This window comes from Papaver somniferum, chromosome 4 (assembly GCF_003573695.1).
Source record: "Papaver somniferum cultivar HN1 chromosome 4, ASM357369v1, whole genome shotgun sequence".
NCBI lineage: Eukaryota > Viridiplantae > Streptophyta > Magnoliopsida > Ranunculales > Papaveraceae > Papaver > Papaver somniferum.
This window is the reverse complement of record NC_039361.1, coordinates 60,390,239-60,415,123: the sequence shown is the minus strand read 5'-3', so window position 1 is coordinate 60,415,123 and position 24,885 is coordinate 60,390,239. Positions and strand designations below refer to the sequence as shown.

General features: G+C 36.8%; 3 protein-coding genes across 5 annotated transcripts; all 3 read left to right on the top strand.

Moving 5' to 3' along the window:
- Window positions 1-1,520: 1,520 nt before the first annotated feature.
- Window positions 1,521-4,563, top strand: LOC113272587 (protein GAMETE EXPRESSED 3-like). Its single transcript, XM_026522401.1, has 9 exons — window positions 1,521-1,605; window positions 1,842-2,029; window positions 2,115-2,444; window positions 2,563-2,809; window positions 2,930-3,214; window positions 3,299-3,385; window positions 3,496-3,528; window positions 3,621-3,823; window positions 3,909-4,563. Exons 1-9 carry the CDS (start codon window positions 1,521-1,523, stop codon window positions 4,443-4,445), a joined length of 1,995 nt encoding a protein of 664 aa, XP_026378186.1. The 3' UTR covers window positions 4,446-4,563.
- A 9,730-nt stretch (window positions 4,564-14,293) lies between these two features.
- LOC113275656 lies at window positions 14,294-19,554 on the top strand. 3 transcript variants are annotated; one of them, XM_026525196.1, is made up of 9 exons: window positions 14,294-14,473; window positions 15,410-15,984; window positions 16,257-16,338; window positions 16,500-16,575; window positions 16,795-16,875; window positions 17,394-17,530; window positions 17,822-18,071; window positions 18,618-18,681; window positions 18,764-19,554. In XM_026525196.1, the coding sequence occupies exons 2-9, from the start codon at window positions 15,480-15,482 to the stop codon at window positions 19,408-19,410; spliced, it is 1,842 nt and encodes a 613-aa protein (XP_026380981.1). In that variant the 5' UTR covers window positions 14,294-14,473; window positions 15,410-15,479; the 3' UTR covers window positions 19,411-19,554. The 3 variants fall into 3 exon arrangements, with proteins under 3 accessions (XP_026380981.1, XP_026380982.1, XP_026380980.1); XM_026525197.1 differs by having other exon boundaries at window positions 15,406-15,984; window positions 16,266-16,338; XM_026525195.1 differs by having other exon boundaries at window positions 15,406-15,984.
- A 2,970-nt stretch (window positions 19,555-22,524) lies between these two features.
- LOC113275655 (protein MIZU-KUSSEI 1-like) lies at window positions 22,525-23,743 on the top strand. The gene has a single exon (XM_026525194.1). The coding sequence runs from the start codon at window positions 22,715-22,717 to the stop codon at window positions 23,495-23,497; it is 783 nt and encodes a 260-aa protein (XP_026380979.1). The 5' UTR covers window positions 22,525-22,714; the 3' UTR covers window positions 23,498-23,743.
- Window positions 23,744-24,885: the final 1,142 nt, after the last annotated feature.

Here is a 24,885-nt window from a genome sequence, read left to right as displayed (position 1 = left end):
GAATGGTGGAAAATGGGAATGGAACCTTAACATCTCTAGAAGGGTTCACGATAATGGAAATTTCTGGCCTTCTTCCTAAAAAATTTCAATTAAATCTTGTTATGCTTCGCTATCTTCTGGTGAGCTGCATTATAACAAGGGCCAGTTTCGTCATGTGGATCTCGCTCCAACGGATTTGACTCAGGATGAAGTGAGAGGATGACCTTGGGTCAATAGGTCTTATTTTTGCCTCAAGGAAGAAGAAACCAATTGTCACCTCTTAATTCATTGTGATTTTGCTTGGTGAATTTGGAATAATTTTCTTAGAGATTTTGGCTTTAGTTGGGTTACTCCTCGAAATGTCTGTGATCTTCTTAACTCTTGGAACAATAGAGGCAAGAACGGAATGCCACTAGTTTGGAAAGTTTTGCCTGCAGCGATCATTTGGGCTATTCGGAAGGAACGAAACATTAGAGTTTTTCAAGATTCTCTCATCTAATGAAGTGCAGATGGTTGGTTTATGGTTGAGTCATAGAGTGCCCTTTAAAGGAGTTTCTCTGGAGACTTCTGTAAACAGGTGGAGACATGTTTTTGAACCCCCCAGAGCCTCTCTGCTGTTTTTCTTTCCGCTTTTTTCGCTTTCTAGGAGCTGCTAGTGAACCCTTACACTGCCCTGGATGTAAATTCTGATGTTGCAACGTTGAGAACCTTAATGGTTCACCTGAAATCAGAGAAGAGACTGTCAAGGAGAAAGATAAGAAGTTGCAGTGTTTCAGAAAATGAGACAGACAATTAAGATGGCTGTAGAGAAATTGAAGCCTTTAAAAGATTAAACCTTTAGATAGAGAGCAACATGAGGAAAAACTTTTGCAAATCACTAGCCTCTTGGGAACTTATTTTGGAGGGAAGAACAAGGAAGTGAAGAGAAATTGTAATGATACTGTGGACAGGTACAAGCCGTCGAAATCGGACAAGGAAGTGGCTAAACTTTCCTGGAATGACAATGAGAATTTGGGGCGTGGGAAAAGATCATCTATACCTGCTGAGAAGAAGTATTAGTTTGCTGTGTAACTGTGTTTTCCGGTTGAAGTCTTGTAGTAGGCTTTTATACCTTTGTTTCCTGTTTTTCTTGGACGTCTGGCTGATGCCAGTTTGTAGCACTGTAAGTGCTTTTTTCTTTCTGTTTCTTTTTTGCCTCAATAAATTCTAACCTTTTAAAAACTCTTGCTTCCTGTTCCAGTGTTTTGGGTTCTGTCGATATTTTTTCTTGGTTGTTTGTAAGCGAGGGCACACCCATCGTGTCTCTTTTTTTTTTCTCCTCCCGGCTGTGAAAATTAATTGCTCGTTTTACCATGGAAAGTGAGAAAGTGGTTCTTGCCTCCATTGGGTACGTATGGGAAAAGGATAATTGTGGCCAATATGGGGTTCAAAATGATCCTTCCCTCCAGAATCAAGGTAGTTAAAATAACCGTTTTAAAACTTACCGGAGGACATACTTTTGAACATTATCATAACCCTCTTCTAACCATTTTTCTGCTCCAATGGCACCCTTAATTCTTCTCCTCTTTCTTTTCCGAGCAATTTCTGTCAATTCCCAATCACCTGATGCCCTGAAATTTCTTGGAGGTACAAACTCTCTCCGTCTCTCTCTCTCAAATTGTGATTTATGGTTCAATTTGAGTGCATTAACATGTAAAGAAACTGTACAGTTTTAGCCTTCTTTTGAACAATTTTAGTGCTAATCTTCTCGTTGATGATTAATGTTTTCAAGAAACTGTAAACAATTAGATGACTCGAGTTTTTATTACTTTTTACTTGCTGACTAGCGCGTATGTCTTTGGCGAATTCCTTTTTGTTTTCAGCTCAAGAGCCTACAAGAAAGACAACTTACAGGCTTTCAAAACCACTTGTTGGAGATAATGGAAAGATCTATACGTGTTCAGATCGAAACTTTTTTGCTTTCGAAAGCAATGGTTCTATAGCCTGGAGCGTGCATATAAATTTTACATGCTATGTTGATATACCTCCATATCAAGATGAGTTCGGAAAGGTACACAATTTCGTTCATTTGTAGATTGTTGTCTTCTTTTATGTTCTCTCAATTTGTTTGTGGTTCTGCATATTTTTTTTGTCAGATATATTTGGTGGCAGAAAACAAAATTTTGAAAATCAATCCTCCAAGTGTTCGGAATCCTGAATCTACATTCGAGATATTCTTTGGTAAAATGTTAACTACAGAAGGATCAAATAAAATTTCTGGGATGGCAGTAAGTGTTATAAGTTCACTGATGTTTATCACCGTTGAAAACCGAGCACTATTTGCATACACGCTGCGGGGTCAAAGATTATGGAGTGCTGGACCTGTTCTTTATAGATCTGGTTACCGTGTAGGCTGTAAAAGAAATGTTACAGATTGTCATTTTACTTCAGCTCCTGTTGTTGATCAATGCGAAGGTAGTGTCTATGTAAGATCACCAATTCCTACGCTTCCATCCGTAATTGTGCTTGTCAGTTTAGTAGGGCTTAAATTTCTATTCCATTAGCAAACTTTATTGCCTAAGATGGTATGTGTGCTTTTTGTAGATTTCTAACACTTACGGGGAGCTCTACGCATTGGTGATTCGAAATCCTCAATTCAAATGGATTCAGGATCTAAGTGAATTCGATAAACTTCTCACAATAACCCCTGGAAACAATGGTCTTGTGTATGTTACTTTCCCTGTGAAGGCTCTTTTGTTGGCATTGGATGTTTTTACTGGAAATATTTTGTGGCAGAAGAATATTGGCCCTCTAAGTACAATAGATTGCTCTCCAATAGTCGATTCCAACGGTAACTAGCTACGCCTCTTCTCGAATTTTTAAGTTATAGTATGTTAAGAACGAGTGCCAGAGATTCGCCAATAGTTGAATTAACAAAAAACACCTTTATACATATTCCTCTATGAAACAGGTTGGATATCCATCGGTTCACTGGATGGTTTTCTGTACTCATTTTCACCTTCTGGAGATCTTAGGAAATTTCCAAAAGCAAATGTACTTGATTCAGTTGCTCTGGTTAGTCCACTTCTACATTGCTCTGGATATGCAATCTATTTTTCTCAAACTGTTATGGAGGGAAAAACTAGCCGAACCATTGGTGATTTCACTTACATTTCTGTAATGAAACCCAAAAATGTTGTATTTACTATGTTAGTGCCAGCTACTGGATCTGTATACTGGTCAGGAACTTATACAGGTATGTCTAATTTCTCTCATTCTTGTTCGGGTACAAAGATCTGATTACCACATTCTTTTTTAATAGTCAGACTACATGTATCAGGCCAATTCGCGTCGTTCTTGAATGAAAGCATTCTACAGTACTTCGCAATGGATGAGAGAATTCTTCTTGCTTTTGTAGCTGCAGGAAGTAAGTTTCTTTTACAAAGACATTCTAGCACCACCCCCATTTCTACTTTTGTCATAAACCGCAATCTTTAAAATGGGGATTAACATTTTGGACAATTTCCTGCTGTGCAGATATGGGAAACCCTCTGCAATGCCGCACAACACGTAAAATCTCTTTTTTTCTTATCACTTTTGCAAATGGCATAAAACTAGTACATGCTTGATATGTGATTATCTCTTCTTTCATATATAACCAGGTCAGAATCATGCGTCGAGCTGCTCCCTAGCAAAGCCTAAGCATCTCAGCATTTACGCAGAGAATGAAAGAACACTACTATTGTATCTGTTATTTGAATCTCTTGTTTTGATAATATTGCTATGTGCCGTCCGTTTCTGCTGTATATTTTGGGGAAAGGAAAAACTCAAAAACCAAGACCTCGGAACATTTCTAGAGAATAGGGTGAGTCATGAATTGAAAATCATACAGATAGTACAGTGAGCCTATCCTTGCCGAATTTCCTTCCTAACCTTGATTTATATTTCAGCGTTCGCTCCAGGAAGATCTAAAGGTATTTGACCGGGCAATTACTAAGCAAAAGCAGAATGCGGCAGTAGGAGACGAAGCCTCGAGACATGAGGCAATGGAGAAATTAGGAATCTTGGTTAAAGAGAGAGATGGTATAGCACGGAAACTCTCGACAACGTATAGCTTGGGTAGAGATAAATGTAATGAGTCAATATCAAAATCTGTTCTTCCATTGTACGATGACAAGACATATACTTCATCAAGTGAGGGTACAAGTGATTACAGTGGCAGTCATGGAAGTAGTAGTCGAGAAGATGAAGCTAAGAATTTGGGTTACGATGGAGACGAAGAATCTGCTCTAAAAGGAAAAAAGAAGGTAGAAAGTGATGAAGCTGGACCTTCTAATACAAGTGCTGGGAAATTCAAAGAGATGGATTGGGAGAGTTCCGCAGTGGCTACATCTTGTTTTGCGTACCCATTATACATTCATGGGGAGAAGGGTGGTAGTACTAGTAATAACAACCGGTTGAAGAGGACATTATCTTCTATCAACTAGAAGAAGTTCAATTTAGACTTTTAAAAGTTTTTAAAGTTCTGTAAGTCCGTGGCACAAAATGCACCGTTCAATGACTGTATTTGTTAAAATTTGCTTCTTTATCTATTCGTGAAAGTTTGCATCACCGCGGATGTTATTGTGGTAAAGTTTTTGGTATAAAGTTGCTAGAGTAGGCATTATGGCCCAAAAGCCGGTACATGATCTTCTAATCCTTCCAAACTAAAACACACGCTAGAGTGTTTGGATGTACACTCAAAAGTTATTTTTTTATTTTTGGAAATCGAAAAATTAGAAGTCGGTTTCACAATAATTTTTCAGAACAACTTCTAAAAATAGAAAAGTCAGTTATTTGTCAAAGCTGCTTCTGACTTTTGATTCGTGCTAGCCTGTTTGATGTTTGACTTCTGGTAGCAGTAAAGTCAGAATTTATTATTATAACACGTTTTGATATAAATCTGCTTCTGACTTCTGCTTCTCCAGAAGAAGTAGAAGTTAGAAGCAGATGTCAGAAGTCAAAAGCAAAAACATTTTGCTTCACAAAAAGTTAACTTTTCTGCTTCTGGAAGTCATTCTGAAATTGTTTACCCAAACTAACTTCGGATTTTTTTGCTTCCAAAAGTCAAAAAGTAACTTCTGGATGTGTATCCAAACACGCTCGAAGCAAAATAATTTTTCTTCTGACTTCTACTTCTGGAGAAGCAGAAGTCATAAGCAGATTTGTATACAAACGCGTTGTTAGCTTCTCCGGAAGCATAAGTCAGAAATAAAAACATTTTGCTTCACACAAAGTTGATTTTTCTGCTTTTGAAAGTCGTTGTGAAATTTTGCGTCAAAACTAACCTTTCGCTTTTTCTCATTTTTAATTTTTGCTTCTGGTATCCAAACGTACAAACTGTATATAATTTCTAGAAACGAAATATTTTGTGATTTTTTTTGCTACGGAGTACGGACTTCTGCTTCTCTCTGTATCCAAACAGGTTTTTAGAGATTCCGACGTGTGGCCTAAAATATCGTCTATCACAATCACCAGATTCAGCCACCTGGACTCATCATCAACTTCTAAGAACACCCAGGTCCACTTTTTTTTTTATGCAAACATCTTCTTGTATTAATATGCTAAGTTAATTAAAAGAATTTCAGGAATGTTACAACGATAATTAAAAGATTTTCTGTCAGTTCTAGCTTTGTTAGCTATTACATGCGCCATATTGTTTGCTTGTCTTTTAACATAACTAACATCAAACTAAGAAAGGAGTTGCCTTATTTCATTTACAATGCCTTCGTTCATCCAGTGAACCGAAGATTTGGCTTGCTTCACAGAGTTGATCATGTTTACACAGTCACCTTTGAACATTACTTTAGTCAGATTCTTCTCTCTAGCCCAGTTGATAGCTTCTTTGAAGACTAGACATTCCCCATGCTCAGGATCTACTCCTCCATTGATGAACCTCCCTCTGATGCAGTTTCCTGCAGAATCACGAATGATTAAACCAATACCTATGTATGAGTTACTTTCATCAAAAGATGCATCCATATTGATTTTAAGCATATCTGCCTGAGGTGGATACCAATGAGTAATCTGTGATTCCTTATTATGTTGTTTGGTACTAGAACAGTGGTCGATCATGTGCTTAATAGAATAAACTGTTGAGTGAATGTTTTGGTGTTTATTGGTAAACTCTTTCAAACATCGATTTTTCCAGATGAACCATGCAGTTACCATGAATGTAGAAATCAAAGGTGAAGAGTTGTCATCTACTTTGGAGAACCAAGAAAGTAGCCAAGTTTTAATCTGGGTATCATGTACTTGCAGAGAAGAGATGTTTATATTCATAGTCAACCACACTGATCTTGAATAGTCACAGTCTATCAACAGATATTTTAAAGTTTCCTCTTGTTGCAAGCATCTAGAACACAGTGGGTTTACATCTTGTTTAACCTTATGAAGTTTTGTTTTAGTAGGTACAATATCTCTAATGCATTTCAAGATGAATAATTTGACTTTATGTGGGACATTCATTTTCCATGGCCTTTTCCAGACTATGCTTGGAACATCATTAATTCTCTGCCCATTAGAGTTCCTTGACTGCCTAACTAGTTCATTGTAAGTAGACTTGATAGTAAATTCCCCTGTTCTATTCAACTCCCAGATCAACTTGTTTTTTCCATATTGCACTGAAGGCATTTTGAGGATGAGATCTGCAGTTTCCTTTGAGAATACCCTTAGCACTAAATTTGTGTTCCATCTCCTAGGATTCTGCAGCATTAAATTCGAAACATAAACTATCCTAACTGACTCAGAGAAGTTTTCTTTTGGGAGAGGTGGTGTGTTTAGCCCTCTTACCCATTTGCCATACCAAACTAAGATTCTTGTACCACACCTGACATCCCATCTGTGATACTGTCTAACATATTGTAGTCCTAATTATAGTCCTTTCCAAACGCATGAGCTATTGTTATGTGGTTCCTGAAGATGAAGAAAATGACAGTGTGGAGAGTACTTGGATTTCATAATCTGGGGCTCAGGTTTATCTTCCTTTGTACATAATCTGCATGCTAATTTGATCATAAGAGATTTATCATACAACTGCAGATTTCTAAAACCTAACCCTCCTTCCTCTTTAGGAATGCAAAGCGAGTTCCACGAAACAGGATTGTAGCCCTTATTTTTATTACGTCCCCACCAAAACCTCCTTTATATCATTTCAAACCTAGTAGTGATAGTCTCTGGCAGTTTAAAATTTCTCATGTAATGAGTTGGCATGGCATTTAGTATTGACTTAATTAAGGTAGTCCTAGACGCCAAGTTAAGCGTTTTAGAACACCAACCTTGAAGTCTGTGTTCACAAGCATCCTTAACAGAGCCAAAAGAGTTAGTTTTTGACTTCCCCAACAGTATTGGAAGTCCTAAATATTTCTCAGAAGTTTCAAGCTTCTTAACTCCAAGACTATGTTGAATTAATTCCTTTTGACTTGAAGAAATGTCACCTGCAATAAATGCTGATGATTTGCTGAAGTTAATCATTTCACCTGATAGAAGACTGAAATCATGTAATATGTCCTTTATGTGATTTATGCCATTATTAGTATCCTGAAAAAACAACATACAGTTATCTGCGAATAATAGATGATTGATTGTTAAAGATTTGCTACCTGCCTGAATTCCTTTTACCAAGCCCATTGCCTCATCATGCATTAAAGATCTAGTAAAATATTCTATGGAGATGATGAATAAGTATGGTGAGAGTGGGTCACCCTGTCCAAGCCCTCTTGTTGGTTGATATGCTCTGCATACATTACCATTTAGACGAACAAAGACAGAAGTAGTTGATATACACTGTTAAATAATTATTTTCCATTCCTCACAGAAGCCTAAAGAGCTTAGAATTTTGTCTACAAAAGGCCATTCGATTCTATCGAATGCTTTAGACATATCTAGCTTCAATGCTACTAATCCATGTTTCTTTTTAGATTTTTTCATGGAATGAATCAATTCATGTGCCACTACTATGTTATCATTGATATATCTTTTCGGGACATATGTTGCTTGTGTAGGGGAAATGATTTTTTCCATTAATGGTTTCATTCGTATTACTAAGAGTTTCGATATTATTTTATAGATTATATTACAAAGCCCTATAGGTCTGTAATCTCCAAGAGTTGAAGGGTTTTGAGTTCTAGGTATCAAACATGTAACAATTTGGTTGATGTGTGGTGGAAGATGCCTAGCTTGAAAAAATTATTGAACTATCTTAACCACATCATTACCAACAGTAGACCATTGAGTTTGAAAGAACTCAGCCGGGAAGCCATCCGGCCCTGGAGCATTCCATCTAGGAATAGTATGTAAAGCCTCATAAATCTGTTCAGCAGAGGGAATTGAGATTAGAGCTTGATTCTCTTCATAAGTGACAAATGGATTTATTAGATCAAATGAATTTGGTTGAAAATCTGGATTAGTAGACGTAGCAATCTTTTCAAAATGAGAAGTGGGGAGATTTTCAAAATCGTTCATTGAATGACACCATTGACCATTTATATCTTTCAAAGCTGATATATGATTTCTTGATCTTCTGCGATTTGTTTTAGTATGGAAATAAGCAGTGTTGTTATCCATATCCTCAATCCAATGGTCACCAGATTTTTTATTCCAAAAATCTGCTTCAATCCTTTTCCAGTAGTCAAGCTTCTGAATAGTTACACATATTTCATTTGAAATACTTTCACTAAACGGCTGCGCCTGTAGCTGAGAAAGATGTTGAAAAAGTTGTTGCATATGAGAATGTATACTACCAAAATGTTGTTTATTCCGTTTTGATAATATTTTTCTAGTGGTCACTAACTTGGTATTCAGATCAACATTTGTTGGCACTGAATCCCACTTATTAGATATTAGTTCAGAACACGTCAAATCTTGTAACCAACACCTAAAAAACTTCCAGTTATTTCTTTGTGGCGGCAATATACTTTCAGTAATCAACAACAAAGGGAAATGATCTGAACCCAAAAATGGAAGATGTAACACCTTTGAGTTTGGATAGTATCTGATCCAGTTCCCATTTTGTAGATCCAAATCAATCCTGGCTCTTCTATGTCCCTTCCCATTAATTCTGTTAGACCAAGTATGATTTGAGCCTATAAATCCCATATCCATTAAACCAGCACTATATATGATATTACAAACCCAGTTGTCAAAGGAAGATTGACTAGTAGATGCATGGGAATTTTTTAGATGGATGTTTAAATCTCCAATAACCACCCAAGGTTGATAAACATTATCACTTAAATCTTTAATGAACTCCCATTATATTTGTTTTATCTCATAATGAGTTGAACCATACACACAAGATAGGAGGCATTCTTGTTTAGAAGCATTTGAAGTTAAGATAACATGGATTATGTTATCATTATTGCATGCTATATCACAAGGAAATCCATCTTTCCACATTAAAGCTAGTCCACCAGAGAGGCCAATAGAACTCACAAAGAAGAGATTTGGATAACAGAATTGTTGAGTTAACACTCTAGCTGTAGACTCAAACACCTTAGTTTCCATTAAGAAGACAATATATGGGTTATGATGTTGTATAATATGTGCTAAAAATTCTATAGTATCCTTAGAAGCTAACCCTTGGACATTCCACGATAAAATCTTCATGATTTGGTGGAAGTAATGAGAATGCACATCAATATTGAATTCAATATGAACAAGATCAGTGAAGCAGCTGAAGGAAAACCTAAAGTATATGATATTCTGAAAGTAATAAACTCAGTAATGATGTTAGGGTTATAAAAGAAATAGATTGGTACATGGGCATCAGTGCTAGAAGAGGTTGTTTTTCGTCTCTTGGATTGTTTTTGCTCAGAAACTGTTCCATGAAAGGAGGTACGAGAATTAGTAGATGGTGAATGTTCCTCTAAACTGATATGTTCATATCCTGACCCATCTAGATTGTACTCATTAGCATTGAAAGTCGATAGATTATCCTCCACTTCATTAACAAGTTCTCTGAGTGGATCCTTGAATACTTGACAAGACTAGCTGTATCTGGGTCTAAATTAACCACATTATAATCATCAAGAGTTAGATCAAATTCCCCTAAAGCCACATAAGACCTAAGTAGCTGCATGTTCGACCTGTATCCACTTTTCTGACCCATTGACACATTAAAGTCTCTTAACTGATTCTCCACATATTCTTCAGACATGTTACTCAAAAAGTTAATGTTGTCCATATTTCTGTAAGCACTATTATTCATGATATTAGAATTACTGGGACCACTCTCCTCAAATCTTATTTTTTTTCCCATGTATTTGGACCATAGCATTATCATTTAAATTTTTATCTGTATGCATATTTATCATACCTTGAACATCTTCATCAACTACAACATTAGATTGAGAAGAAGACAAAGGAACATTCCTGATGTTATTGTCTTTATCCTGTTCCTTTAGACTGACTGCATCCTTTGACAGTTCAACAATAAACTCTGTAGGATTCTGTTGAGCTTCATGCATGCAGTCCTCCTCAGCAACAACCACTTTCTTTTTAATAGTATCTTCATGATTTCCTTCCTTATTATTTTGATAAGCTTCTAATGCATGTTGTTTTGCAGCTTTGTGCTTTCTTGCATCTGGGTTTGTCCATGATGGTGGATCATAGATCGAGGTCGATGAGAGATGTCCTCTTTGTCGATGAAGAAGAAAAGAAGTTATTGTGGCACATTCAACCTCCTTGTGATCTATGGTGTATCAGAAGTCACGGAGATTGAAAGGCTTTTTTTCATAAAACAACCTAATCTATACCTCTTCACCGGCTGCATTTTTCACCCAGATACCTCTACGGAGTGGATTCCTTACATCAACTATCACTGATGCTCTTTGAACTTTTCCTTCAGGGACAACACAATCAGGGGATCTAACTCCTTAACTTCTCCCCTTGCTCCTGCTATCTCATAAACTATCTTTTTACTTGCGAAACCCGGCCGCATGTTGTAGAGTCTTAACCATAAAAGTTGCTTTGTCAAATCCACTGAGCTTTTTGGTATTTGGGGATTCCATGGAACCAGCACAAATAAATCTCCATCTAAAAACCAGGGTATGAGCTTTAAAACTATATCATACTCCTCTTGTGTCTGGAACTTTACAAGATAAGATTCATCTTCTTCCTTTTTAATGAATATATCTTTACTTTTTGGCTAAAGATTCTTCAACTCTTTATTCAGGTCACTAACTGAGAAAGTTCTATCTGAATAAACTTTTCCCAGAAAGCTATATTTGAATTGTAGTGCTCCTTGTAGTAGATCTTCAGAGGATATGTTTGGTTCTTTCAACGCTCGCAATCTGTCTGCTATCGAAGTGGATGCCATTTGGTTTTGGACTTGAATGATTTCCGAGTCCATTGTAAACTCAACAGCAGAACATAGAAATATTTTGGAGAAGATAACAAAGATACAAATCCTCTTAAATAATATCCTGCCCCTTATTCCATCTGTGAATGTCATACACCTGTTGAAACTCTTCTTACAAGCATTTAAAATTATTTGTGCATTAACTGAGTAGCAGCTATTACAACTCGAAACCCTAAAAAACAGCCGTTGTATATTTACTCCAGTTTCGTGTAGCACCAAATTTGAAAACTCATTAATAACCAATATTAGATTAATCAACGTTTGCACTGAGACAACCAAAAGTGGTTCCATGTCTGCAGAATTCACCCGATTGCTGTGAAAAAAAGGCAAAACCGCTCTAATTTCAAGCAACCCCCATGTTAATAAGAACGAAGAGATTAAAATTATCAAGAGAACGAAGAATTAATTCACTTATCTCATCGTGAGTTGCGCCGATTCACTGCCGAGTTTTTCGCCGATTCGGAGGAAAGAGAATAGAGCTCTCTCGAGAAAGTTCCTTTTCCCGAACACCCAGGTCCACAGATCTTCCATAACTTCAAAGCACCGACCCCGGCACCCCGCACCAGCAAACTGTTTCAATTTAATATGGAAAATTTCTTGTTTGGTCCTAAGCCCATAAGGTTATTTATAGCAGGTTCCAACTAGATTTTACTCTTATTCTAAGGTCCAAAGTTATTTGAAAACATGGAAATGACTAATATACCCCACTGTTTAAGTACGTGTGAAATAACATACTTCTACCAAATCGGGATTTTATTTATCTGGAGGTCCAAATTTAATTAAAACATATAAAGGACCATAGATTTGAGTACATATCTTCTACATTGTTTACAAATTTGAGTACATATCTGCCACACTGCTTACAAATATGAGTACATATCTGCTACACTACTTAGGAATCTGAGTACTCCTCAATTCACTTTACTTTATTGCAGCACCAGCACCTCTGCAGTCAACCATTCACCACTGCCTTCATCTCCATCTTCTCAGTAATCTTCTATCTTGCTGCATCACAATCTTCTTAGCTTAAACCACAACTGCAACAACTACATCAACACCATTGTCATTTCAATTCAGCTGCAACACAGACTTGTTCTTCTTCCCTGTTTAAACAACACTACCATCTTCATAAACCCATTGAGACGAACATCTCATCCACTGATTTTGTTCACAGTAATCACCACCTACAATTCCTCCTCTATCTCATCTGTATCTTCAGTTTGCATCAGCAACCCAACCTTCTATGTTCCTCCAAATCCATTTGCAGCACACCTTCTTGCAAACACACATCACAACCAATTTGTAACTTCATCAAGACCACCACCAATTTCACAAGCTTGCAAATCTGAACGAACAACAACTCTTGTTCCTATCATTCAAAATCTGTCATTTCTTGCAATAAGTTCTGAACTGCAACTCCAGATCATCTACATATCCAATTCCAGTACTGAATCAAACGTAACAAAGAGCATCTATTTCAGTGTTTCATATACGTACTGAATCAAACATAACAAGGAGCACTTCCTATCAGTATGTGATATATGTACTGAAGATTCATGAACTACAAATCAACAGTATGACAACAACAGGTGACAGATCTATGAAAAATAAGAGAATCGAAAGACATATTACAGTATCTCACATAAGTACTGAAGGGTAAGACTAAAAAAGGAGCAAAAACACAGCAAATAGCACTTCCTATCAGTATTATACATACATACTCATGGATCGAACCAAAAAAATTGGAAAAACTTCAAATAAAACAAAATTAGAAGAGTTTTGTATCAGTACGCCATATATGTACTGTCAATTCATACACGAAAAACAACTGTAACAAACCTAAAAACCATAAAAGCGTCAATCAAATCGATTTGATTATCAGAATACAATCAAAAAAACAAATCAAAAGAAGAAAAACCGAACAAAATAATCAAACAAGATGATTATAAAGCATACATGGAAACAGAAAACAAATATTCTCCTCGTAAATCATAACGATGCACCATCTTGTTGTTCTTCTTCTTCTTCTTAAAAGTAGACTAGGTTTCTGTCAGTACGGGATATACGTACTGTTGGTTCATACACAACAATCAGCTGCATGTCAAAAATAATTAACGAATCCGTGAAAAAACAGTATTGAAACACTTCTATTTCAATATTCCATATATGTACTTCTGAATCAAATAAAAAAAGGTCTTCAAAACTAGGTTTCTGTCAGTACTGCAGATACGTATTGTTGGTTCATACACAAAAATAAACCGAAACACATCTAAAACCAACAAAATGAAACTGATATGATCAGATCTAGTGAAGAAATTGACAAAAAACATGATTATCCATATAGATCTGAACTATTTTTAATAAATAAAATAAACAATCAAACAAGGAGATCAAATCATAATCAAACATCCATTAAACGATTAATATTAGAAGCCTTAAAATAAACATTACTAGATGAAAATTGATTATAAAAAAAAAACTAGACTAACATCAACAGTAAGAAAATCAACCTATATATCTTGCAAAAATCTTCATCGGAGGAGTTCTTCTATAATATACAAAACGATAGCTTTGGGATCGAATTGGCGACTCAATTAACGAAATCAAAAAGATCTCCAGCGTGAAAGCTTCTTTGGAGCAAAACCAAAAATTGAAAGAGAAGGTGACGATAAGAACCAGGAGCTTAAATATCTAGAGGTGGAAGGTTAATTTGGGAATTTTGAAATTACGCATTACCGTTCCCGCACGTGTACCGGACCAGGAGATAAAATTTTTGGTCCAATTTTCTCTTTTTCCTTTTATTATAGACCTCTGGTTACTGGGCTTTAGTGGATGGACCTGCCATTAACTAAGACTACCATAATAGTACCTATTGGTAATTCCTAGATTTAATATTCTAAACCTAGATGCATCCGATAATTACCTCTTTATGATTAATTTCCTCTTTGAAAACACACCCACTAGAAATTTCCCTCTCGCTTCTCCTTCTTCATCTATCTCATCATCACTTGAGGCTGCTTCTTCTTCTCTGGTTGGAATTTATTGTATGGATCTCTCTTCCCCCCTCTAAATCCTCAACTCAAACTTTGTGTTGGTTTTGAAGATTCTCTTCTACAGGTAAAACCCCCATTCTCAAACCCTAATTTATTGTAGCTTAAAAGTTTTATTCTGAATCTCTTCTACTTTATTTTTATTGGATTAGTCAAGTTTGAATTATCCTAATGTTTAGGGTTTAGGTTACTGTATTTGTAGCTTAAGTTTCTTTCTTTAGGTATCTCTTATCTTTATCCAATTTTTATTATTTTTTAATTATAATGGTTTTAACACCTTTGGATTTGTAGTAGTTGAATAAGATCTTAGCCGGAATTGGATGAATTGAGTGGATGTGATTTGGTTAAAATCTTAGTTTTTATTTTCAATCAAGAATGTAATTTAAGAGAACAGTAGAACACTATAGATTTGTAATGGTTTATTGAAAACCCTAGATTTTAATAGCCGCAATAAGTTTTCTTAAGGAATATTAGAATGCATGAAGTAATGGATTTGTCCTCTAGGTGATACCCCTAAAATTGTTCTTGACTTCTTGTTCACAAAATATCTTTCAGTGAGACGTAATAGGAAATTTCGTAGCGCTTAAACATAGAGCCCATCTTGAATATATAATTAAAAGCTCTTTTTTTCTTGTGATGTTCACAAATATGAATCTATGGGTAGCAAATACTGAAATTTGGAAATTGGCATGTGCGGCATGTCTTCATGTGCATATTATAGGATATCTTGAACATGATCAAACCGTGTTGATACAGGCTGAAACCTACCATGACATTTGATGTATAAACACAATATTTAAATTTGTAAAATAAAAAAGCGTCATCATCCATTATCCTTAGCTTTAAGCCATTAATTGAGTGGGGCATTAAACTATACAAGAATTTTACTATCTGTTAAGGCATCTGTTTGTCTGTTCCTCCAGTGAAATATTACTGTTGTCATGCTGTGTAATTATTAATACTTATGGAGACTGACTTTGTATATTGACTTCTATTAAGGAAGTTTTAGTGGAGATTGGTTTTTGCTGGAAGTTGGTTGGGTTTGCTGAGAAACATTGGTTAATTATTGGAACATGGCACTTGAGGATTTTATTGACCTCAATGCATCTAGTGCCTCTGTTAGCGGAACTGAGAACAATGAAGCACCAAATTCAGATTGTGTTATTAGTGAGCCAGATCCTCAGCCTAGCAAATCTCGAGGTACGAAGGACGCCATCAATGGGGAAATTCAAGGTAGAGATGATGTTGCTAATAATGAGGATCAAGTTACAGAGGACTCTGTGAATGATAGAAATCAAGGTAGAGAGAGTGTCATCGATGAAGAGAGTCAAGGCAGAGCGAGCCTTGTCAACGATGAGGAATTGGAAAAAGGGCAATGTATCGGAGGAAATATGGAAGGTCAACAGACCCAACACACACAGGATATGGAGGTTGACAAGGATTTGTTTGAGCAACCACTAGTTATGCAGGAAAGTATTATAGTGGCTGAAACTTTCAAAATGGTGGAGAAGGTTGACAATGGTTTTGCAGTAGTCCGGAATGATATTGACATCAGCTACAGTAAAATAGATGACAGACGTATCCTTTTTTCACTTGTGACTCTGTTGATAGTTTCTTCTAGCCATTTCTTTTATTTGCCACAGTACCAGTCAATTTTGGAAGGCCAATTGTTACCCCGACTGATGGTGATAAATGCATTTTTTTTCAGTATATTCTGAATCTCATAGTACAATTTGCTATTCTGGTGTCATTTTTAGCTTTCTATCAGTACGCAAATTTTGGGTACAATATTACTATGCATGCTCCTATCTGTTGTTTTCTCATGGTTTCCATGACTAGTCATGCTTTAGCTATATCAGGTGTCAAAAGGAAGCGAGTTGAATATGCTGATCAGGAACCATCTGTGCGTGTCATATATAATTCCTTAACAAGGTTAGAGCATGATCAATTTTTTTTTTTATCAGAAAGTAACTCGTATGGTTCGTGAATTCAGATCAGACAGAATACCCACCAAAAAAGAATTATGCTGAGTTCTCTTGAAATTATAGTACTTGCATATTATCATTTATTCATGTTATGGTCAATCTTCTCAGTGCAAGCAAAAGGAAGCTTGAAGAACTTTTGCAGCAGTGGTCTAAGTGGAATGCTCAACATGATTCTTCGACAAATGTAAGCCTCATAATCCGAAACAGTGAGACTCTGTTTTCTGTTTGTGTTGTACACACTCATTCCAATTCAGCATGGACTTGTGCATTGAGTACCGATGTCGGTATGAATCTCAATCAAGTATATTGACTGGTTTCACTTAGCAATATTACGGTAGAATCCAAGTTTTGGTTACAATTTTCATTTATTTGCGACTAAGTTCTTTGCTTTCCATCTTATCAGAAGCCTCACGAAAACTTGGTATCTGGTGAGGAGACTTACTTTCCGGCACTACAAGTTGGCACAGAAAGATCTTCTGCAGTGGTAGGTTATTTATTGAACATGTGTTGCTCCCATGCATCAACAATATGACGTTGCCCTGAATTTTCAGTTTTGATCTGTTCTTTTTTAATCTTAGTTGGGTATTCTGTTTTTGCATTTCAAAACCAGTGACAAAATCAGTAGATAGGTATCTTGGAATGCACATTTTACCTCACATCAATATACCAGTTCCCACTTTCTAGGGATTGTAGCTTTATAATATGTCCTCTGGAATTGCTGCAATTCTACAATCAATGAGTCCCGCAGGTTTATGATGTTTTCAGAATATTCTACCATCACCCAGTTACTGAAGATATTGGATTGATTTTCACGAGATAAGATGCATTCTGTCATATGATTATAAGTGTAATTTTCTTTTTGTGGAAATAGCAGTGATTGCTCCTGCTTTGTTCGTTAAACTTTCATACTTATTAGGTTAATAGTACCTCCTTGTGGATCTGCTACAGTAGATATGCAAGTTCTGGATATTGCTCTAATAACTGTGTCCTTTTTTATTTAAGTCTTTCTGGATGGACGATGATACAAGAAAAGAGCAAACTGAGGAGATCATTCGTGTGGATGGCGATTCTGCACCTCTTTATGATCGAGGGTTTTTATTGGGTTTGACTTCAATGGATGGACCATCTAATGTGGAGGGGTAAGTTTCCTTTCTTCTTCCACAAATAAGATTGTCATTATATGGGAATTGAAAAATATGTTGAATCATGCTGAGGACCAGTTTTCGACCAGTTTTTGTGTTTAGGATTTTGGTATTTGTAAGACGCACTGGTTAGATTAATGGGCTTTCGTGGATAATGCTGAATACTTCTTGTTTATCACTCACAATTCGTGATGGTTATGGAATACTTAGGGTCATTTGGTTTGGGGACGTGAACCAAGTACTGTTGTAAGTAGATTCAAACTAATTACACAAGTATTTTTTATGCAGGGGTTTGGAAGCAGTAGAGGCTTCTCGATGTTTCAATTGTAGTTCATATAACCATGCACTGAAAGATTGCCCCAAGCCTCGTGATCACACTGCTGTAAATAATGCTCGGAAGGAACACAATTCCAAAAAGAATCAAACTTCTGGTCCCCATAAGAATACTCGGTACTATGAGAGTTCTTCTGGTGGAAAGTATGATGGTTTAAGGCCTGGATTCCTTGGTACAGAAACAAGACAGCTTCTGGGTATTGGGGTAACATGACTTTTATTTCTCTCGCCTATCATACTTTGTTTATATTTTTTGGTGTGTTAAATCTAGTTTCTGCATCTTGAGTAGTTGCATTCTTAGCCTTGCTGTCCTTTTAGGGAAAGCCGCTTGTTGCTGCTCATTATATGTGTGTTGTTGACTGCTCAAAGATACATCAGTTTGAAGTTTGGCAGTTAGAAACTGGACAATTTGTTAATTAGTTGCAATATATTAATGTTGATATGCTTTCCATAGTTGATCTGCAAGTATAATGACCTGAATCAATTAACAAATACCAAAATAATAAAAATAGATCACTTACTTTATCTTACACATGTGATTAAGTATTTTTGTTAATTGAAATATGAGACATTAGTTATGTCCGCTACGAATCCTGCTCTTTTAATATGTTAGTCCTTGTGACCTATTATTTGACGTCTTGACTGGGTGTTGAATTTCTAAGGATTTTCTAATTCTTATTCGTATTTGCAACCATGGTGCCTTTGCTCTGGTTCAAGATAAGCTTTCTAACTACTTCCTTTGGATATACAGGAGTTGGATCCACCTCCGTGGTTGCACAGAATGCGTGAAATAGGATATCCTCCAGGATATATGGGTAATTTTCTACACGTTCTTTTTTCCTGTCAGAATTGAGTTCTTCGGGAAACATGTCTTACTGTCATGTTAAAATGTTTTAGATCTGGATGACGAGGATCAAGCTTCTGGTATCAAAATATACTTGGATGAGAAGACCAGGATTGACCAGGAGGACGGAGAACTCTCTGAAACAGATGAACCCGAGCAACCAGAGCAGAAGAAGAAGATGAGTGTTGAGTTTCCAGGGATTAATGCTCCAATTCCCAAGAATGCTGATGAGAGACGATGGGCAGCTTTGCCAGCAGTTTCAAGTTTTGACCCATATAGGAATGCTATTAACAGGTTTAACCCATCTCCAAGCCACTCATCAGAGGCCAATTACAGAGGCCACTTCAGTGATCAGAGACGGCCCAGAGACTACCGAGATGATGGGCACTACAGTGATCAGAGACGATCCAGGGACTACCGAGATGATAGTCACTACAGTGATCAGAGGCGACCCAGGGACTACAGAGATGATGCACCCCCGGGATGTAACCCAGAAGCTGGTATATCCCCATTCATTCCATCTTATAGAAGTCCGAATTTAGGTAGATCTCTATCTGATAGAGGAAGGTGGAACCCTTCTGGGAATGGAGATTCATCCAATCAGAGTCCCTATGAATCTTTGCAGCACTCGGGCACAGATTCGCACAGAAGTGGCTCTGGTCACAAGCAATTGAAACGGCGCTTTACTGAGGGACCTTAAATTCTCATTATAAATTTTGTACACTAATGTATTGTAACTTTTATTATTAGTTTCATTTATGGTTGATTTAGTTTATCTAATCTGTAATGTTTACTTTTTAGCAAACTATAAAAATCCACGGAACATGATAACACAAGTTTTTTATTTCCAACAATTGTAGAACTTATCAGGTGTTTTTTGTCAACTGTAATCTGCAGTATCAATATGGAATGTGTTATTATACAGGGACCACTGTGGTCTCTGAAGCTGCATTACACAATTTAGTCTCTTTTTTTTAATAGATAAAGCAGCTGCTGAATTTGAAGTTACAAGACACCACAAACCACAAAACGACTTTCAGATGGCACCAAGTGACGAGTCCGTTATGTTACAATTTAGTCAGTGCTTATCAACATCTGCCCATATTTTGACCTAATTAAGTGATGTCAGTTCACCTGCATATTATAGCTGGTGCTAAAGAAATCATATACTAGTATTTAAATAAAATCAGCAAGATTGATTAGTGGTTTATAGGACATGAAGATTTAGTATTCCTTGCTCTAAGAGAGTGCCAAAAACTGGCTCCAGTTGTATTTTGTGGAGGAGTTATATATTAACATCGCCACAATGCCTACAGATATTATCCTCGAGGTATCCCATTATGACAACTAACACCCACCAGTCATATTCAGGTGTGAGACTACAAGTCCACACAATTTTTGCAAGTTCTCGTTGGATTGTATGACCTGATTTAGGGACACGACTGGTGGCTGATTGCTCTTGGATCGCACATAATACAACATATAACTCATTCGTGACTTCTATTGGTGAAGCTAAGTTAGCTTCTATGGTGCGGTGTAGGATAACATATAGCGGTGTATGGTTAAACTTTTGCATTTCTGTTATAAGCGTACATGCGTGACCAACTGTATTTATGTTCCACATTATTTGTGTGACCCAACTGTGTTATGCTCCACTTTCACGTTATGTATACAACTTTATGCGGAGCCAACTACGGCTGCACAACGGGTAGGGTGGGTAGGATATGGCTTAACCCGCCACCCTACCCGTTTATTGGCGGTTAAGAAAATCTTTACCCGTCACCCTACCCGCCAAATAGTGGATAGGGTAGGATACGGTCAATGTAGTTAATATCGGATATCGGTTCATCTCGGCCGGGACCGATAAACTGGTACGATTTTATATCGGGGATATTATCGTTGAAATATCGGTATAATATCGGTTCTAGATTTAGAGACTATAATTTTATATTAAACATTTTCTTCACACAGTTTCGGATAAGATATAATAGATAACATCAATTTTATCAAAAAAAACAAAAGAGTAACTTTAATAACTTGCTTCGAGAGCTACATGCACCTCTACTACCACCTGGAAGACTTTCTTCGCCAAAATTACCCTTAAACTTTATAGAAAACGACCAATACCGTCTCATATCGGGAAATGTAGAAAAATTTCGTATCGACCGATACGGCCGATATTATCGGGCGAATATCGTATCCCCAATATCCTTCTTATCGTATCGTTATGGGCCGATATCCGAAATATCCCCGATATATCGGCCGATACGGCCGATATTGACTACATTGGATACGGTTAAAAAACTGGCTGGTAGGGTAGGGTTGGCGGGTATGGGTAGGGTATGTGCATCCCTAGTAGGAATTGCTCGAAGACCAGTAGGGTAGGATAATTTCGAGCTTTACCCGCCACCCTACCCGTTTATTGGCGGTTAAGAAAATCTTCACCCGCCACCCTACCCGCCAAATAGTCGATAGGATAGGATACGGTTAAAAAACTGGCGGATAGGGTAGGGTTGGCGGGTATGGGTAGGGTATGTGCACCCCTAGACCCAACCCTGGCGTTTGGAGAGGAACGCAAAATTGGGAGCTGCGGGGTAGGCTGACAGCTGGCTGATAAGGGGTGTCCTAGGGATGTTTCGATCTCCACCCTATCAAGCGGCATAAAACAACTCGTTGTCGCATGCAGTACAATGTACTAGTACTTTGTTTAATTGGGCTGTTAACAATGTGTTTTCTTTTTCAACCCTTAACTCTTTGTTTTCTTTGTCACTATTCGGTGAGACCTCTTTTCAAAAGTTTGTCCTTTTGCCGTCTAGAAAAACAAGAACATGAAATTTTAGGGACTAGAATTACCCAATATACACTGTTTTAGTTCCATTCACGTAAGCACAAGTGCAGGAGCAACCAGACCAAATGATACCCCCAGGACCCAGTTGGTGTTGGTAGTTATGGTAGTTGCAGTATTACCTGCATATAACTGTTTTTTATTTCCCCCAATAATAACCATCACCAAAGAAGAAGAAAAAAAGGCAAACAAAAAATACAAAAAAACGTAAGAAGATTGACAGGACTGGAGTGTGATAATAGTGTGATAAAATGTAGATAGAAACCAAACCAAACCAAACGTAAATAAGGCGGCATAAGCCATCATCTTAATGCAAACACAAAATTGGTTAAAAAGACAAAAAAAAAAAAATTTGGGTGAAAAAAACATCTAGGTTTTGATACCGTTTAAATGAACAAAAATATAAAAATAGTCAGGATGAAAACAATTTCATCCTACCCATTTTTAAATACTTTTTCTTATTTTTAATTTACATCAAGATGCATCCAGTTTCATCCTCGCTATTTTTCAAGTTTAAATCCAGATGAATCCAGTTTCATCCTTGCAATTTTTTTTTTGTCCATTTCACCCGTAATGATTTTTATTCGTCCATTAGAATCATGTTTTAAAAGTATCTGGACAAAAAACCCATTTTCCGGAAACAAAAACGTATTTCTTAGCAAACGACGTATGTGATATATACACATTTAATGGCTATTGTACCACGTTCATCTCGGGAGATTTAACCCCAAATACCTGAACCATGGAGGCAGACACACATGTCTTCCAAACCTGCAGATAAGCTTGGCGCAGTCATGGTCATGGAACGGATGAATTAACAATTCACATGATTATATCACTCCTTTCTGCAATAAAAAATTACGTGTTACACGCCCATTGCACATGTAGAAAGTACAATACCAAATTTTGATACCACAAAAAAATAAAATAGTTTTTCATTAATTTCTTGTCATAATATAGGTGGGACTGCTCAACTTCTTTCTGGATTCTCCTGTGTGAGATTGTCAGTATTGCCATAAAAGCTGAATGGGAGAAGCTTTTAATGAACCACAAACATTTCCAACCACAAGATATAAACAAGAAGAAGGCCATTGAATTCTTCTCAATTATACACCACTGCCCATTTCTTCATTAACCCCCATACTACTGGTTCTAAGATATGAAGACAATTATGGCAAGAACTCCTCATGATTCTTCATTCTCTCTCTCAAGTAGGCATTTTTGTTGGATTGCAAATACTGAAGATTCTGAAATTAATCAAGATAATGAGATTCTCACTTCATTCCCATCTACAAGATTATACAACGAAGAGGAGGAGGAAAATCAAGAAAAAAATGCTAAAGCTTTGGTACCAGCAAGACCAAAGAAGAATAATAAACTTATTCGATTTGGAAGCTTGAAATCGGTTCTTAATGTTTTCGGGAGGAGACGGTCAGGTTCCAATCGACTCGGTAGTCGGGTTATCGGTACCATATTCGGGAACAGGCAAGGGCATGTAAGCTTAGCGTTTCAAGATGATGCAAAGTCATATCCAGCTTTTCTGATTGAGCTTTCTACTCCAACAAGCGGGTTGATACAAGAAATGGCATCCGGTTTAGTCCGGATAGCGTTGGAATGTGATAAGAAAACGGATAAGAAGGGAAAAAAATTGTTGGAAGAGCCACTGTGGAGGAGTTATTGTAACGGACAGAAATGTGGGTTTGCGATGATGTTTGACTGTGGACCGGATGAGTGGAAAGTCTTGAAAGCGGTTGAACCGATATCGATTGGTGGAGGTGTTTTGCCGGGTAATATTGTTGGTGATGGATCAGAAGGTGAGCTTATGTATATGAGAGCTAGATTTGAAAGAGTTGTTGGTTCTAAAGATTCTGAAGCATTTTATATGATGAATCCCAGTGGTAGTAAAGGTCCTGAGCTTAGTATCTTTTTGATTAGAGTGTGATTAAGCCAAGCCGACTTCACTCTAGTCCTGAACTCTTCTCCATTGAAGGGCTTTGTGTTCATACTACTGAAAAAGGGTTTTTATCTTGAGCCATGTAAAATTGAGATGTGATTCTCCTCCCATGGAAAACATAAGTTACATGTTTTGTCTCACTATCTCAACAGAGATTTGGGTGTGAGTTAGTTATAGCCTTATCGGCTTTGTGATTTGTTAGTTCATATTATGCAGAATTTTCATTTCTCTTTAGCATAAGTGATTTTTAATACAGGTGGGTATCTACTATCTGCCAGACCCCTAGACTGCCAACGACTACCCCCTACCTCCTCGAAATGGTTGAGCCACTGCAAACCAGTTTTACAATAATGTCCTCTATATTTACAGTGATCCGTAACCATAACACAAAATTGGTTAAAAAGACCAAAATCAATAATTTCTGGGTGAAATGGACAGTTAGATTTTGATACTATTTAAATGGCCAAAAATATAAAAATAGGCAGGATGTAACCAATTTCATCGTGCCTATTTTTCAAATATTTTTTTTTTATTTTTAATTTAAACATGATGTATCCATTTTCATCCTTGCTATTTTTTAAATTTAAGCTATAATGAAACCAGTTTCATCCTTATTATTTTTTTTTTGCCATTTCACCCAAATTATTTTTTACCGGTCCATTTAAACCGTGATTTAAAAATATTTGAACAAATAAATCATTTTCCGTAACCATAAATCCTCCAAAGGGAAGTGTTCTAGTGAAGTGCAAAAATGGGATTTGATTTATTTTCTTTCTTTCTTTCTTGGATTTCTATTTTATGTACTTTCTTGTTGAAGGGGACTAATCGTAGATTTAAGAGAAATGTAGATGAGTTGCCACCGATATAATTGAGGTCAATTCTCAATTATTATTTCTAGTGACTCCAGTCTTTGCAGTGTAATTAACCCGACTTAAATACGCAAGCAAATCATAAAAGAAGGTGATAATTGGAGCCTGGGAAGTTGAGGTGTGATTCTCTCAAGGTACTAACAAAAGCTACTTAAACATGTCATTTCACCTCATAAACGTACACAAAGCTCTTTTCTTGGCCCAAGGGACATGTTATATCAGTCACTAAACATATAGCAAATTGCGAAAATGACAAACTAACATGTTGTTTGATGCATCCATGAAATCGTGAACAAGTGCGGAGATTATTTTCAAGAGAACCCGAGTCTGACCCTTGGCCACCCTGCCATGGAAACTCAATTTTTGAGATGTACTTGACAATTTCATACTCCCTCGTTACCTATTATATAGGTGGAATTTTCATTTTTCCTTGTACCACTATATAGGCGGAGTACAATTTTCAAAACGATTTTTTTACTTTTAATACCCCTATTTATTTGTTTGGGA

What these genes read in the sequence shown, in the direction of transcription:
- LOC113272587 (XM_026522401.1), top strand. Translation starts at nt 1,521, where the DNA reads ATGGCACCCTTAATTCTTCTCCTCTTTCTTTTCCGAGCAATTTCTGTC. An exon ending in TGCCCTGAAATTTCTTGGAG is followed by an intron (nt 1,606 to 1,841) that starts GTACAAACTCTC and finishes TTTTGTTTTCAG; the next exon opens with CTCAAGAGCCTACAAGAAAG. An exon ending in TGCTTTTGTAGCTGCAGGAA is followed by an intron (nt 3,386 to 3,495) that starts GTAAGTTTCTTT and finishes CCTGCTGTGCAG; the next exon opens with ATATGGGAAACCCTCTGCAA.
- LOC113275656 (XM_026525196.1), top strand. Translation starts at nt 15,480, where the DNA reads ATGGCACTTGAGGATTTTATTGACCTCAATGCATCTAGTGCCTCTGTT. An exon ending in GGACCATCTAATGTGGAGGG is followed by an intron (nt 17,531 to 17,821) that starts GTAAGTTTCCTT and finishes TTTTTTATGCAG; the next exon opens with GGGTTTGGAAGCAGTAGAGG. An exon ending in GACAGCTTCTGGGTATTGGG is followed by an intron (nt 18,072 to 18,617) that starts GTAACATGACTT and finishes TTGGATATACAG; the next exon opens with GAGTTGGATCCACCTCCGTG.
- LOC113275655 (XM_026525194.1), top strand. Translation starts at nt 22,715, where the DNA reads ATGAAGACAATTATGGCAAGAACTCCTCATGATTCTTCATTCTCTCTC.